Here is a 17,959-nt window from a genome sequence, read left to right on the forward strand (position 1 = left end):
ATATTATTTAAATAATAGGTGAGGGCCAGCCTGGCTTAGGAGGAGTTTTGGGGTGCGGAGGAAGGGTTTCACAATGAAAACTATATCCCTTTGTCTAAAAAGGGCTCACGTGGTGTGGAGCCAACGTAGTCTTCTCCGGTGTCCTGACTAGTGATTTTAATTAAAGTTGTATGCATAAAACTCACATACTCGAGTTCACTATGGTCAATTAATCCTAATTCAAAACATGAAAATGACAACCATTAAAAGAGAACCACAGTTTATTTCAGCAGATCCGTTTACTTGAGACTTTTAACTACTTTTGACTGTCAAACATATATGTTTTAACACTACTAATACTTGTTAAACAGCACAGTTTTGCTCTACATGTTACAGTGTAATAGTTAACAATATTATACAGATTCAAAATGGTGGAGATTTCTGTCCATTAGTCAGCAGATGACAGTGTAGTAACAAAATAAAAATCAAAACAACCTGAGAAAGCTTATCTAGATTTCTTATCAGTTAGAAAGCAGATTATTTCTAAGGCTGCAGTTTAAAGTTTAAGTGGCATCTAGTGGTGAGTGTTACAAATCACAACCGGCAACTCATGGTGCATTCGTTATTCTCTTCTTACTTTTAATAAACCAGTCGATCTCTACTACTACTAACGTTACTTCTTCTTCTTTGTACATATTCAACGTTGTAACGAAAAGCGCTCTTTATGGAATTTTGTCCATTTGGGCTACTGTAGAAACACAGCGGCGCAACATGGCGACATCCATGTAAAAAGACCCGCGGTGTCTGTAGATAGAAATGTCTCATTCTAAGGTAATAAAAACACAACGGTTCATCACGTCAGGTCTTTATGCACCACTGGAAACATAGTGATGGATCTTATGTTGCATTTCTGTCACTAGATCCTCCTGAATATTACACGCTGGACCTTTAAAATCAAACCTGGCTCAGAAGAAATTGTATAGTGTATTTCCATCTTTTTATAATTGTTGTTTGGCAAACCTTTTCTCAGGCCACATGTGAGCTGAGAGGAAAGTGTGTGTTTAGTCTCCTCTTTGCTGAAGCAAATAAGGAGCGGCATGGTTTTCACATCTTGTTGTGACTTTGTTCTGCACCACAGGACCATCTTCTCAGGGGTGAGGAGTTCTTTCCTTGCCTGACAGGTCTTCACAGTGACATCTTTACTATCTAATAAAAAGAAAAGGGAGTCTGGCAGGTCTCAGTGAGGCTTGTTTAATCCCCCCCCTGGAATTTCACAGAGTCATAAATGTTGCAGAGTGCCAGTGAAATGTGGGAGACATCTTTGTGTTCACTACACTGAAAAAGTGTTTGATGCTTGTATTAATAAAAACAGTGTCTGAATATCCAGTCTTTGCAGACACAGGGAGGTTGGGGGCAAGAAGTTGCTACACTGAGATATTTGGCTAAACAGTACTTTAAATGAGCCAACATTCCCTCTGTGAGACTACTTGCTTCAAAATAAAGTGAAAGTAAAGCTTCAAGCAGTGATGAACAGGCCCTCGCTCCAGCTCTCTGAATTTTGTTGTGTTTTGGGACCTGAATGAAGGAGTTAAATGGCACTTCCTGTATCCTGTGTGTAGAGAACGCCCTCTAACTATACATTCCAGTATTTCAAGTGTCACACAGGTCTTACTTCCTGAAGCCGGAATGACTATAACTCCCATTTGGCATGTAGATGTCCTGAAGCTGAAACCCAAAAAAAATTTGACACAGCCATGAGCTTTATGTTGCATAATGTTTTATTACTGACTGATTATTGAATTGCCTAGTGGTTTGTGTTTTTCAGTTGGTTACACCATGAACGACCTGATCTTTGAGTGGCAGGAGAATGGGCCAGTCCAAGTGGCCGAAGGCCTTACTCTCCCCCAGTTCATCCTCAAAGATGAATCAGACCTCAGATACTGCACCAAGCACTACAACACAGGTTAACACACACACACACACACACACACACACACACACACACACACACACACACACACACACACACACACACACACACACACACAAGCAAGCATCACAGCACAAAGCAACATGCACACAGAGGGAAGCTGTAAGAGGGAGTAATAAACATACTGACATCCAGACTAGTATGGTCTTTTCATTAAATGGGATGTGACCATAGACAGTAGACCAACATGGAGGTGGTGTCTTTGACCTGGGACACTGAATGCGGGTGGGGGCTCAGAGAAGTTAGTAGATCCAGATATTCCAAATTCAGGCAGCGGAGAACAGAACACCTTGATCATAACACTGGTTGCTGATTATTCTGTTTGAGAAATGTAACATGTAATCATAACTAAGTGAAGATTTTTTTAGCGTGTTTCTGCTTTGTTGTAGGTAAATTTACTTGTATTGAGGTGCGATTCCACCTGGAGCGTCAGATGGGCTACTACTTGATCCAGATGTATATCCCCTCTCTGCTCATTGTCATTCTGTCCTGGGTCTCCTTCTGGATCAACATGGATGCTGCACCGGCCAGAGTGGCACTGGGCATCACCACTGTCCTAACGATGACAACACAGAGCTCAGGCTCCAGGACTTCACTGCCTAAGGTCAGTGTTTATTTATATTTATGATTCATCTGTATTGGTGTTGGCTTCCTTTAGGTGCCCCACTTTCCTCCCACAATCCCAACACATGCAGGTTAGGTGAATTACTGAATCACTGGGTGCTAACACTGGTGGTACAGTGTGTAGGCTGTATTACTACTGAGGCGCACAGACAAATCGCCGCACACATTTGCAGATGTGTGGAGCAAAAGCAAAAAAGAGGGCTGCCTGAGTTACAACAGTATTTCCCACTCTTGGAGCAAAATGAATATCAATGTACGCATTTAAAGATTTGTCCGTTATGTATTTCTACATTCAGGTTTCCCATGCCAATAAAGGCGCAATGCATTTAATTGAATTGAGCCCATTTGCTGTGGACTAACCATGGATGCACAGACAGATTGTGTTCTTCCGGTTCAAAGGCTTAAACTCTGAGGCCAGGTGCAGCATATATACTGGATAAAAATATAGTTGCATATTTAGGAGGACATAATATATACACACTACATAGGTTAGTGACTGGGAAAGGAGGTGGACAAAGACTGCGTGTGTGTGTGTGTGGCAAAGCTAATGTGTTCTCTCTAGAGACCTAAAAAGCCTCTTTATTTCCTCCATTTTTATTAGTGGATGTTTTGCATGGGTAAGCACAAGTATGTGTTTATTCCACACATCATGCATCTGCTAGAGCGTGTGTGAGAAACAGCCCCTTAGTCTTGTTCTGGTATCTTGTATGCATGAGAAAAAATCCGACATGGAGCCCTTTGTTACATAACCCTTATTAAAACCTCCATCTCCCTCACACATACTCTACACACACACACCTCAGCAACATGGCTGAGGCTGTGTGGGCATGTTTATAGGTTAGGAGGTTTCTCATGTTTCTAGCGCTTAACAGAACTTTGCACTCCAGTATGTTACACATGTCTGAATAAGTCATTAGTTCAGGAATGAGGATAAGTAATTTTGACACCACCAGCATCAGTGGCCACAGCCACGGGCAGCTGCTGGAACCCTATTATAATGTAGACCATTGTTAGCAGTGGCGTGTCCAGACATTTTTTAACTAGGGTGGCACAGGTGGGCGCTTACTTGTGCAGGGATGGCATGAAATACACACACACACACACACACACACACACACACACACACACACACACACACACACACACACACACACACACACACACACACACACACACACACACGTCAGAATCGCATTCCTTTAACGTTTTCAGTCTCCACTGCTCATATCTACTTTAATCACAAACATTACAGTTTCATCGCTTCAATGCAAGATGGTCTTGCAACAATCAGAGTAACATAACATGTCAGCAGAGGATTACATAACTGAAAGCCCGCACCTTTAAAACGAAAAAAAACATTACCGGTGACAGCACGCCTTCACACATGTGAAAACATGATCCTATTAGTATCATCGCACAATGACACACATATAAAACAAATGATGATCAGTGACAGTGCACCATTGACCTTGTTGTTGTTTCTTGTCTAAGCATAGGCATTATAAAAAACACAAGTGTGTAGTCTAGATTGATTATTAGTCAAATAAACAGTAAATACCTTCTACTTACATTACAGGCGTACTCTGTGAGCTTTTCGCTCTGCAATATCATTTATTAAACCCTTTGAATCCAGCTGGCAGGCACGGGCGTTCTGATTGATAGTTTGTGGTAATCCAGATAAACGGGTCTGTCCCACTGAGCTCGTCAGGTAAGATTTAATAAGTTTTAGTTTGGAAAAAGATTGTGCAGCAGAAGCCACAGTTACTGGAAGTGTTAAGATAACGGTGCAGACTTTTGCAGTTGCATCTCTGCTAGCAAGTCGACCCCTCCACCACCACCCCCCCACCCCCCCAACACACTCCTGAACGTGAAATAAAATAAAGTCAGTCATATACCTTGAATCTCTCATTTGCATTGCAGGATCATCTATACCAAGTTTACACAAGACAGAAAAAAGTCCACAGATTGACACAATGAAGTGTGTGTGTGTGTGTGTGTGTGTGTGTGTGTTTACAGGTCTCTTATGTCAAAGCCATAGACATCTGGATGGCAGTGTGTCTTCTCTTCGTCTTCTCTGCACTGTTGGAGTATGCTGCTGTCAACTTTGTGTCAAGGCAACATAAAGAGCTACTGCGATTCAGACGGCATCACAAGGACAAGACCAAGGTACACAAAAGTCCTACTCCATCATTCAGAGGGCGAAAAAACAACTACACCTTTAAATTAAACTTTTACACCTATACATACTATCAATACCTGCACGCACACACATGCACATACTGTCTACACACAGACTTTTGGACTGGTTTAAGGCTGCCACCTTATGGTGACATGTTGCTATTGCAGTTTGCTAACCACTGGAAAAAAGACAATCATGATATTAGAGAGTAATGTTGAAAAAGACATTCCTGATGTGTAACAGTAGATATAAAGTGTCATTGCACCTGACTGTGCATGTGTGAGTCTCCTGAAATGCCCCCACTGTAGTAGTGCATGATACAGCATGGCTGGAACATCATTTATGTGATTTTCTGATTCTTTAGATCACAGTTATGTTATTTCTGTAACAGAGGATGAGTCTGCTGTCAGTGCATGATTGATGATCTCTGTGTGTTGTGAAAGGATCAACTCAGCATTCAGTCACATTCACAAACAGTATTTCCTTTTATTTGAATTTGTTTGTTTCTGTCTTAGAGAGGCAACTCAGTAAAATAGTAAGTTTTAAACAGAATTGAAAAGTTTTTCATTAATATACAGAATACTTAGATTATTGATATATGACAAAGACTGTCCATCTGCTCTGTTTGAATTGTTGTGAAATAAATTAGAAGGTAAAATATATATATAGTACCCAGATGCAGATAAAATTACTTGCTGATTTAAAAAATATATATTTTTAATAGAAATAGGTAGAAAAGGTTAAGCCTCACTAAAGACCTTAATGATATCAACAAGTCACCTAAAATGTAATGTGCTGCTTTGGCCATACTAGACCTGCCATTAGCTTCTCCATCTGCACCCTGTTTTGCCCACTAGCTTTTACCAGATTGTTCTCTACCTACTTGTGATTAAACTCAGATATTACTTGTGCAAATGCATTGTGTGTCCCTAAACCTGGACCACCCCATACTCAGTAGGTCTTTTTTGTTCCTTATATTCAGCTGCCCTGCCAATCTCCTGCTTCTCTCTCTCCTAAAATATCTGCAATATCCATCTGGTCAATGAATGGAAGAATATAGTGCAACCAGTGCAACAGCATTAACAGGGACATTTAGTTTTCACTAAAAACAACATTCTGTGGGGACTGATATTGTTGTGAAATAGGCTACTAGTGTTTTCCAGGGCCAACTAAAATATCCCCTTTACCTCAAATAAAAGTAGCTTAGGTTCAGCAAGTAACAGTCACTAACAACAACTTACACTTTCACTCTGTATCACTCACTAGACTGAATCAATCTTCCTTCGCTGTGTGTGTGTGGGGGGGGGGGGGGGGGGGGGGGCTCCCTCAGGGTCCTAGTGCCCAACCACAGTAGGGATTTAAATTGTGAAGCAGAGGAAAAAACAGAACGATTATTTTAAGCCTGTAAATACAAATCATATTTGTATTATTCTATAGTATTTATTAATACTCTTGCTTCTCTTCGTTGAATACATGTCTGCACTGTAAAAAATAAATAAATAAATAAATTAAAAAAACGCACGTGTGACGCGTCAAGGTATGACGCACAGCCAAAGATACGCTGTGGAAGGAAAACTCACGCGCTTTACATCATCAATGTGTAGAAAATAGCCAACCTGCAAGAAGGGGTTAATCACAGCATAAACGTAGTCACTTCCTGTTGCCAGCCGGCTGCGCTGTGACTACAGGTGAATTTTGGCTTATAGATGTGTTCAGGGCGGGACTCTTATCAAACATGTAAAGTTTGGTGCAGATGTGAGTGTGTAGACTGAAGTTACAACAACTTCCTGTTTCATGGCAAATCATCGTTTTACGACAGCACGCCACAGGCAAACTGGTCGACTGGTAATAACCAACAACTTTATATATATATATATATATATATATATATATATATATATATATATATATATATATATATATATATATATATATATATATATATATATATAATAAACAAACAACTTTTAATCGTCAGTGGGTTTAGACAGCACAGTGAAAATTTGAAGTCGATAGAACTAAATCCCTAGGAGGTGTTTGTTAAAGTATAAAGTCTGTAAATCTCCAAAAATGACCATTAAATCCAAAATGTCAGACTTCCTGTTGGGTTTAACCAATTGCTCCGAGAGGTTTTTTTGGTACGTCTGGACATGATACATGCGCCACAGAAATTTCATACATGTAGGTGAAACGTGCGGCAGGGGCTGTTTCGTTAAAGGTCACTTCCTGTTGCCAGCAGGTGGCGCTATGACTGTGGGTGAATGTCGGCATGTACATGTGTTCAGGGCGGGACTCTTATCGAACGTGTAAAATTTGATACAGATTTGATCATGTAAAACTTCCTGTGTCACGGCGAAGCCTTCGCCATGCCGTTAACCAAAAACTTTTAAAAAACTTTAATAGGTTACAAAGTACCACCACATGGCTTTGTCAATGTGTTAAGGGTTTTCTGCTAGGAGTACTCCATCATAGCGTAAAACGTGTCATTTTCTGTTGCCAGCAGGTGGCGCTATGCTTTTGCATGAATGTTGGCATATGGGTGTGTTCAGGGCAGGACTTTTTATCCATGTCAAATTTGGTACAGATGTGACCATGTACACTGAAGTTATAACAACTTCCTTTTTTGTGGCGAATCATTGATTTTCGACGCCACGCTACGGACACGCCGTTCCAAGAAAACTCACAGTTTGTACAACTTTTAATCGTCAATGGGTTTAGAGCAAACAGCAAAAATTTGAAGTCGGTCGGATTCATTTTCTAGGAGGAGTTCGTTAAAGTATGCATCCTGTAAATGGTATAAAATAGGTTAAAATTGCACTTTCAAATCAAAATGGCGGACTTCCTGTTGCGTTAAGGGTACGGGTCCTTGAATCTTTTTGGTGTGTCTTGATATGATACAAGTACCCAAAAAAAATGTCTAATTTTGTAGGTGGCACTAGCGAGCCATTTTGCCACGCCCATGTGCAAGACCCCTAAAATACTTAATTTTTCTCACTTCTGACGTGTGCAAAGTTTGGTGAGTTTTCGAGCATGTTTAGGCCGCCAAAAATGAGCTTACTTTGCAGAAGAAAAAAAAAATCCCTTCAGTTTCAATAGTGACCTCGCACAGTTCGTGCTCGGCGTCAGTCCCCCTAAAATAGGCCTAACAACGTCCATGAGTGAACATTATTGTCACTTTTTGTCTTGCAAAAAAAACCTGCAGCCTGTTTTTAATATTGTAATGAAAATAGTCAACAATGTGAAAATGCTAATTTTTGAGTCAAACCACCCACCACAGCCCCTAAGCCCTCCAGAAACCAATGGAAAATCCTCAATGTGTTTATGATTAAACTGTTTCCTAGAGCACAACAATGTTTAAAAGAACACAACGTCCTTCATAGATTTAGCCTCTTAATTTTGCTCTCAGTGCACCAGATGGTTGCAATTAATTTTGAACTGTTAAATTTCCTAAAATTTTCTTGAGGGGGGAGCATGCCCCTGGCCTCCCTACAGGGTCTGAGGTCCACCCACCACAGTCTTACAAAACCATGTTTACTAAAATCTAACACTGACAATACATTATATATGTTTCTATGGAATAGACGAGAAAAAAGTGCTAGCAACTGCAACTACTGGGATTGTGTTTGTTGATTACATGATAATTGACAACTAAGCTATGCCTTGCTGCTGTCATAGCTGCCTTTACGTACATATGCCTCAAGGGTTTGTAGTAATCTCTTGGATTGGTTGGTAATGTTTAATTTTGAGGGCTGCAACTGTTGCTGTGATCTCGTCAGCAGTAGAAGAGAATTTTTCCACTCAACTTTCTCTCTTTGAGCTGACCTTAGGCTGTGATCTAATTCCCTTAAGTAATCATCGATGTGATGATTGCAGTTGTCTGGATCAAAACGTTCAATATCTTTAGCTATAAACTCAAGCACTTCAGGGCGGGGAGAGTGTGAGCTCATTTCTAGTAATCACATCCTTCAGTTCTCTCTGGCTGAGAGGCAGGGGCTGAACAGCTGTCATCACGACTCTCGTGGGAGTGCAGAGAGGAGGCTGTACTGAAATGTTCTAGACTCCCCTTGGGAGGCATGAGCATTGATGAATGTGTATAATAATAATAATCTTTATTTGTATAGCACCTTTCATATATAAAATGCAGCTGCAAATTGCTTTACAACCAGTTTTGGGCAAGTTACTCAGAAATTGTAATATTACTACCTACTTATTACTCCTTAAAAAAGTAATATTATTACTTATTACTTACGTTACTCGTTACATTACTAGTTACTTTCCAGTGTTTCCTACAGAATGACAGTGGAAGGGGGTAATTAGTAGTGTAACTAATTACTGTTTTAGAAAAGTAATTAGTTACACTAAGTAGCAGCACACAGCTCTCCTCTCCCTTCCAAACACTAGCTACCCTCCAGGCAGTCAGTGGACATAAAGTTGTTCCTGTGATGTAGAGACAGAGCTCAGTTAAAACTTTATGGATGAAAGATACTTTTGTTCTGAAACTCTTGCTCCAGTCCATGTTGCCAACATATACAGCTGAAATTAAGCTGTGTTTACTAGCTTTTCAGGACCTGCCCTACTCTGCTTCTGATTGGCTAGTAGTCCTCAACTAGAAACTGAGTATGTGCAACTCCCAACAAAGATCATTTAGAGACAAGATGCATCACTCCAGAGCTAAAACGAAGCGTTTTATTACCAAATCCTCCTTCTACCACCTCAAAAAAATCTCCAGACTTCGACCATCACTCTTAGACTCTGTGGCAGAGATCCATGCCTTCATCACCTCCCACCTGGACTACTGTAATGGTGTCCTGTATGGGGTACCCAGCAAGGTCCTGGACAGGCTGCAATATGTCCAGAACTCTGCTGCCCGGGTTCTCACTCACACTAGGTCGTGGCAGCACATCACCCCAATACTCATTCAGCTTCACTGGCTCCCGGTCAAATTCCGCATCACCTACAAAATCCTACTCCTCACCTATAAATCTCTCCATGCCACTGCCCCCCAGTACCTACTGGACCTTCTCCACCCCTACTCCCCCTCACGGAACCTGCGGTCCACCGACAAGGGCCTGCTCTCTGTCCCCCACACCAGACTGCGGACTTTTGGGGACAGAGCCTTCGGCGTCGCAGCCCCCACCTTCTGGAACTCCATCCCCACAGAGATCCGAAATGCTCCCTCTCTGGACACCTTCAAAAAACTCCTAAAAACCAACCTCTTCACAAAGGCATTCAACCCTGAATGACTTTTTGTTGCTCTGTCTCTGCAATTATGTGTAAAGCGTCCTTGGGTCTCGTGAAAGGCGCTATAGAAATTATTCTTATTTTCTCATTATTGTTCAACACAGGGTGAAAAGAGGAGCTGCAACAATGTGCAGTATGAAAAAAATTAAACCATGTAAACCTGTTCTGGTACAACCCTTTAAATAGGATTTTGGACCTGAAAATGAGCTTAAAATCAATTCTAAATGCTACAGTGGAGAGAAGCTTAAACTGGAGTGATGTGTTCTCTCATTACGGTTTGAGTTAAAACTCTTTTTTGAATTAGTTGTAGCCTATTAATATATTGTTTGGGTATACAAGTAAATAGTGTATTACAATAGTGAAAAAACAAAAGCATCTAACTCTGGCAATGTTTGCGACCTTTGTAACAATGTTAAAATGTGATTTAAAATCCAACTCAGAGTCAATAAGTCTTTTCCTGCACAGCCAGACATTGCAATATATTCGAAATAATCAGTTTTTTGTCTTAGAGCCAACTAGACTGTGGTGTAGCCTGGCCAGAGTGGCTAGGAAGGTGGTAGGTAGGCAGACTCCAACATCATATGTTTACAGAAGTGATTATTTTATTGACCATGGTCGGCAGTACATGGATAATTCAATCCAAAATAACAAAAGAAAAATAACGCATCAAACTTATAGCAACACTAACACGAGGCACGTGTTCACAGCGGCACACACCCTCACCACCTTTTTTTCCCCCTATTTATATAGGGTGGTCAATTCACACCCAACTGCTTCAGCCCATCCCATTCTGATGCAGGTTGATCTACTCCACAACATCTATATCTAGAAATCTCTTAATGTTTGGAACTTCGTTATCAGTTCACTCTGCTCCCACTGCCTAAAAAACAGGTCAGGGTTATTCACACATTTATTCATAATACTCAAAAACAACCAAAAGAAAAACATTCCTATAAAGAAAGAAAACCCTCTACTTGGTTTGGCCCGGTGATGTCATCCATGACCACCCTATTCCTATAAAACAGGAAATACTTAGGCCGGCCCCTCCCCAAATAATTATCCTGCATGGTGGAACTGAACAAAGGAACAAACAATTGTAAGTATTAACACAGGAAAACAATTAAACCAAGTTTAAACTTGCAACCTAATAAAATTGAGCTGAAACTAACTTATGACTATGTGTTTACTCTAACTTATCATATGCTTTGCACTCGCCTGTAACATAATACAAACACAAACAACCCGGAATAGTAAGTGGTGCAGTTTTACACAAGCTATGGCAAGTTACCAAAAAACATAAACATGTATGTATAAACTAGAAAGTCATGGCCTATATGGGACAAGTGGTGAGTAAACCCACTTCGTCACATAGACAAAGCAAGTTTATTTGTATAGCACATTTCAACAACAAGGTAGTTCAAAGTGCAAGAACTCTGTCTTGTCCCCATTTAGTTTTAGAAAATTTTGACTCATCCAGTGTATGATGGACATTCAAATGTGCATTCCACTATTTGGTTGAGAGCATTGGGGTTGTCAGGTGCAGCAGATAAATATAGCTGTGTGTCGTCTGCATAAAAGTGAAAATTCACTCCATGATCACAGATAATTGTAGTATGTACAGACAAAACAATAAAGGTCCAATAATAGAACCCTGCAGAATACCTGAGAGGATATTGAGTTCATCTGTGTTGTTAATCAGTGGCTGAAAAGAACACGGGGCAGGATATCTCAGGGAGGATAAACTACGTATCTCCTCAATGTCTGTTTCAGAGAGATGGGAAGACAGGTAGCTCCATTTCTAGGGTTGCTTTTCTCTGAAATGCTGGTTTGCCGGTGGAAGTACAGACTGAATGTTACTATAATGTAACGTGTAGTACACTAGCCTAACAGAGCAATCCAGTGGCTCTAGTGAGAATACCACACTGGGGCCAGTAAAGGCAAAGTAGGTTTACAAGAGTAAGTGCTTACCAAACTTTTAACACACACTAACTGACATTCAGGACAGTCAGAGGATGGTCTCTAAAAGTGAAAATGAATTGAATGATGATGAAATTGAAAATGATTCAGCCTGGAACACGTCGCAATAATAGCTACGTACACAACGGTGTTTTCCACAAATTCTGTCAGCTTGACTAGATTGCACTGATTATGCTGAAATGAAATTCTTACAATTCCTACAGATTAGGTTCAACTTGAATAGCATGAGTAGCAAGTTCTTAGGGTACTGATAAAGGGTTTAAAGTGGTAGTTATCAATACCAAAATCTGATATTGCTTTAGCTAAATTTGAAGAATAAATTCATTCCTCAGTGCACTTGTTTGTAAGAACAGCTGCATGTCTACTCCTGTGGCAGACATGTGGTGCTGAATGTAGAGACTTTAGAGTGGAATGAAAAATGTTGATATTGGCCCAAAATTGTGCTGGAAAGCAAAATTGCCAAAACTACTACGCCTAACACGTGGGTGCCATTTTTAGGGAATAAGAGTTTAAGTGGCATCAATATTTATATCACATCACAAGCAAACTGCACCTGAGACCCCCCTGTTCTGGTTGTTATTCTGGTTCCACCAGAGTTCGATTGACAGCTTTCACATCAGCCCAAAAGGATCAAACTAACTAAGCAAACACACCAGGGTTTGTTTTGTGAAAGCAAAATCCCCCCCCAAACAATTAAGAGTGCAAGGGGCCCATTTAAGGAGGTAAGAGGGTGGAATCAACAAAACAGGCCACAGTGTCCACGCTGGTGCTGTTTGCTACACGAGAGAAGAAACTCTTGGCAATGGTGGGGGCTTGTCTCTGCAAAAGTCTGACTTTTTCTTTTTTACCACAATCAAGACACAAACTTTATTCAATATATTCAGCCAAACTACATAACTGCATGTTCAGTCAGGCAGATTCAGTCAGTCAGACCTTAATAACTGGAGGGAACTGTGGGCCCGGGCCAGCCACACCATCTGCCCCCCCATTCACTCAGCTAGAGTGATGTTTATAAAGACAATAACACTGGATTCATTTGAGTCCAACTCAGGACAAAGTTTTCAAACTGAAGTCCATGATTTCAGCATTGATTAGTTTATATTATTTGTCAGTTGTTCTATAAAGTTAACTGAGTTGTTCAGAATTTAGACCAACCCAAACAAAATATCATTGACAGCATTATCATTAAAACAATTAACACATAGGTGGACTGAATGAATCAGTGTCCCAACCCTGTTTTTGGATGCTATTTGTTTTTTTTTTTCCTTTTGTTTTCCGTCTGTTGATTACTGGTGTGCATGCTGTCGACTGATAGAACAGTGGAGCTGCAGTTGATCCAGAGGAGCTAGCTGATTCCCTTCGTCGTGTTAACATTGACAACGGCCTCAAACCAACAGAAACTCTTTATGGATCTATGACCAACATCTACGGCAGCGACCACAGGGTAATGGTGTGTCTGTGCATGTTTGCATGTATTTGTGCATGTCACACTTGCATGATCCAACTAGTGTGTTGTTGTAAGTCCTCCCCTCTCTGCAGGATTTAGCAAAGACATGGACAGGGGCACTGAGCCATGATTATCATGATCATTAATCATCTCCATCATGATAATATGCATGTAGCAGTTTTCAACATTGAGAGTTGTAAGAGACACGGCAAAGTTTATCAATAAAATTGAAAGAAGAGATAGAAACACCACTCTGCCAGATTTTTTTTGTTAAATCCCGCTATAGCAAATTTGCAAAAGAACTACGTGCACAAAAGTTCACTTTAAGTGGTTCCACAACATGGCAAAAAGTATGACACAGAATATATGACTCATTCGTTATCATTTCTGTACTAACCGGTATAATCCAAAGCAAACATTGAATATAGACTTAACCCTGATTTAACCCACACTCAGGGCCCATCAGTGGCACATACAGTCTGTGAAGAGAATAATACATAAGCACTATTATCTGATCCATAATCCCCCCCTCGTCCTCTTTGTCTCTCCAACAGGAAGGGAAAGTACATGAGAGCAGACTGACTTCCTCAGCTGCTGTGACCTCCACTCCCAGCAACAGCAAGGACTCAAAGGCCAGCGCCAACAATACTGTTGCTGTACTGAACACCTCAGGAGCCGCAGCAAACACTACCCCGAATCCACCTGGAGCGGCAGCAGGTGGAGGGGGTAAAAGCGTTGAAGAGATGAGGAAGTTATTTATTGACAGAGCCAAAAAGATTGACACTGTGTCGAGGGCCGGCTTCCCTCTGGCCTTTCTCTTCTTCAATATATTCTACTGGGTTCTTTATAAGATACTTCGACATGAAGATGTACTTAAGCAATAGAGGAAGTAAGAGCAAAGGTTATTCATATACAGTATGTGCTGATTGGCTTCTATCTGAGTACTTCAGCTTTTGAATAGCAGTACCCTTGTACCCTACTACCTGTATTTCCCTTTTCCGTTAACGCTGACCGTACCCAGACCTTGAGAACCATTCAGGGTGACCTCACTTTGCAAAATATTCTGTTTCTGAAGGCATATCCTCATATCAGTTCTTACAAAGTACAGACACACCAAAGGTAGCAAGTATGATCTCTGTATACAGGAGAATGATGGGATAATTTTTCCTAAATTATACAGCAGGGTTCTCTCTAAAATCTTACAGTGTCTGAAAACAGAGTTTATTATTTACATGTATGGACAGTCTCTTATTTCAAAGAGGCTGGAATAGTATACATAAACATATCCAGCACACGGATATTTCCTAAAAGTCCTAAAGCCATTATAAATGTACAAGTTTAAAATTATTTTCCACTAGTGACTGATCCATCTGACTGCAAATCTATTGCATCTTCATTCTGCTGAGGAATGGAACAAAATCTGACAATCGGGAAGTAAAAAATTAGACGGTGCCCTGGAATTCACATATTGTGGCAAGGAAACTAATTAAAGATCAATGTGACAGTTTCATACCAAAAGAGTGCTTTAAACCAGCATTATTACACACAAAATACCCGGTTAAATCTCCCAGACACGAGAATCATAGAAGCTGTGTGGAAGTGCTTCATTTCAAGTACTATCATTTGTAGTGTAATTGGTGGAGATTGCCACTATAATCATGAGTCTACGACGAAGGAGACTTCCAAACACACACACATTTCAGTGAACATGGCACTGATGGTAGAGAAAAGGACATGAGCTCATGAAAATGAAAAGGGTTTATCCCAAAATCCATGTTAGTTTATCAATATTTGTTATGAAAGTTCTTTTTTTAAATTGCGTCCTCATTCTATGTTCTCATTGCATGAAATTATTATTGGGAGACATGCATCCTAACCTCCTGTAACATCACTACACTGATTCCTGATGCTGTGTCTCCTGTGGTACTTTCCAGTTTATCCTTATAGTCATTCACACACAGGCTTCTTCTGACTCTAGCATTTAGACATTTAGGAGGAAACAGTTCTTATCCAAAAGATGAAAGACAATTCAACTCAGAACTGTAGTCTGTTTGGACCTACTCAGAAAATTTGGAGCAAACCCAGTGCTGGATAAAACATTTAAGTTGACTTAATCACTGTTTATTTTCTTGAAATTATGTTAACACGTTGAGTGCCAGTGTAGAAAGTAGTCTAGTGGGATGCCGATGCAGTAAAAACTAGAGAGGGGAAACTGAGAGGGGCATGTGGTGCGTCATGGATGGACAGTGTCTTGTGACCTATAAAAGTAAACGCCAGTCTGCAAACTGAAATAAACTGGTATACTATATTTTATAGTGAGGCAGTCAGATTAAGTCTGTTTCCAAATGATTGTTGGTTTATAAAATGTTGACTGCAGAGTACACACTATTTCATTGGAATTTCATTGTGTTTTCTGGGAAACAGCCTGGCTCTAACATTTATTCCTGTCAGCTGTTAACATAAGCAGAAATTTCCACATTCAAACTGTGAAAGGATCTGCAAAGTTGCTCTGCTGAAGTATTTCATGATGTGCTTTCTTTCTACTAAGACAGGCATGAGTTTTTTTAAATCTATGCCATACAAAATGATTTTGCATTACATTTACATGCCAAACTTCTCAAAGCAGGCTGTATGAAGTACATGAACTTTTGAGTTGTGAAACTTGCATGGGACATGCCATCTGTTGTCACTGCTTCAGGCTTCCAAAAGTTGATTTACTTAAAGTTAATTAAATCAGTGGAAAATTATCATTGCCTAAAGGAAGGAAAATCACATTCTAATTCTAAAATAATATGGTAATGTAAAGTATGCAGAACTTGTGCAAAAACAACAGTGATGTATGATCATTTAAAATCCCTGCTGTGTGACAAGAAAAGCACTCATGAATTGTTTCCCTTTGTACAGTTGGCTCTGATCCAGGATCTGCATGAGGTACGGAAGAGCCTAATGTTTGTTTGTGCTCTGCTGCACAAGAGCCTTACACATTCTCCGGTTGAACAGGAGTTTATGAAAATGTTTTGCCCAATAACTGATCAGTATTTCCAGTTAGTCATATAGAGCAAATCTTGGACTGTCAACTGTGATGTTTTCTATATGGCAAAGTTTAGATGGTGCATGACCTTGCCTCATAGAGCCAGACTTTAAAGGCCCATACTAGTGTTTGCATTCACATGCGCTCATTACTGATGTTTTTGAAACTCAACTTGATTTGAACTTGAGACTGAGATATCACAGTGAGGATCATTGCTTTAACTTTTGTCAAAGTTATCTTAATTTTGTGTGTTAATGCATTTTAAACTGCAGTTGTGAAAAGTCTGGACTTCATTACCACACAGCAGCAATGTAACTGTCTCAAACAGGTTTTATGATGATTTTCATAGTGTAAAATTAATACAAATCAGTGGCTGTCTGGAAGAAAAACACACTCACAATCTATGCGAAAATGCCTGCCAGTTATTTAAGGTTTACGTAGTTCGCTGTTAATTTATAAAAAAATGAAAATCCATAATATAGCTCTAGTAAAACAATATTTTAAAATGATTTACTGCACCCTGTGATCCTTAAAGCACATGGAAGTGGTCCCATGGTTCACTCGGTTCACTCACACAGGTGTTTTCACTTACTCAGGACTGTGTTCAAGTACAAACTGTTTGATTGACATCTCCCCTGCAGGCTATGTTACACCTGTGAGAAACCTTAAGCTGGACATACACTGTACGTTTGTTCTCACTGCGCCTGCGCGGTGTGCTGAACAGCATCGGAAAGTGCCACCGCGACACAATGCTAGCTGTCAAGTTAACAACCTATACAGTAAAGCGTAGCTAGCTTAGCCCCAGTTCTCTCTGGACAAGCCACGCTGTCCACTTCCTAGCCACCTAGTCCATATACACCAGTGCCTCTTTTTGTTTTAGACGTTTTGACACACAGGATGGCACTGATGATCAAGGCAGAACGTTTTTGCCTTGTTAGCATTATTGCTAACAAACGCACTTCTATCTGCCTCTGAGCTTTCAAACAAATCTTTATTGAAAGGCCTTTTTATTTGTGCACAGTGTGAGCACTCAGGTTGTGGCTTGACCGTCGGACTGTACAATGTGAAAGTAAATCGTGATCCTTGGCTTTACGTCGCAGACCGTGAGTTGGAATTAAGCAAGATTTCAAAGAAACATTCAGTGTACACCCAACTTTACACCACTATCATTCTGATCAATACATGAGCAGTGGTGACCTCATGTAATTCCCAGCACAGCACCTTATTAACTAGTAAAGAGGTCTAATCAACCAGAAAAACTGAAAACACCTGTAGGGGTGTGTTTGAGTTTTCTACTTGTAGTTAATGACTGAAATTTATATGTCCACGCCTGTTCACTTGTTTATACATATATATAAACAAGTGAAAGAGAAACCAAAAAATAAAATAGTCCAAAAGTTAAAACATAGGTATGTAATATGACATATATATATACATTATATATATATATATATATATATATATATATATACATTATATATATATATATAT

The 17,959-nt window shown here is 40.0% G+C and overlaps 1 protein-coding gene across 2 annotated transcripts in view; it reads left to right on the forward strand.

Annotated features, from left to right (window-relative positions):
* The window catches only part of glra3 (glycine receptor, alpha 3), a 74,893-nt gene that overhangs the window by 48,878 nt on the left and 8,056 nt on the right, over window positions 1-17,959 (forward strand). Inside the window, exons 6-11 of one of the 2 annotated variants that reach the window (XM_046048365.1) lie at window positions 1,805-1,942; window positions 2,359-2,573; window positions 4,610-4,759; window positions 13,306-13,434; window positions 13,992-14,326; window positions 16,342-16,368. In XM_046048365.1, the coding sequence (XP_045904321.1) occupies window positions 1,805-1,942; window positions 2,359-2,573; window positions 4,610-4,759; window positions 13,306-13,434; window positions 13,992-14,321 (962 nt within the window). In that variant the 3' untranslated portion in view covers window positions 14,322-14,326; window positions 16,342-16,368. Of the gene's footprint in view, window positions 1-1,804; window positions 1,943-2,358; window positions 2,574-4,609; window positions 4,760-13,305; window positions 13,435-13,991; window positions 15,709-16,341; window positions 16,369-17,959 lie in introns of those variants that run through there. The other variant, XM_046048364.1, reaches the window with a different exon arrangement.

The sequence above is a fragment of the Micropterus dolomieu genome, linkage group LG04 (assembly GCF_021292245.1).
Source record: "Micropterus dolomieu isolate WLL.071019.BEF.003 ecotype Adirondacks linkage group LG04, ASM2129224v1, whole genome shotgun sequence".
Taxonomy (NCBI): Eukaryota; Metazoa; Chordata; class Actinopteri; order Centrarchiformes; family Centrarchidae; genus Micropterus; species Micropterus dolomieu.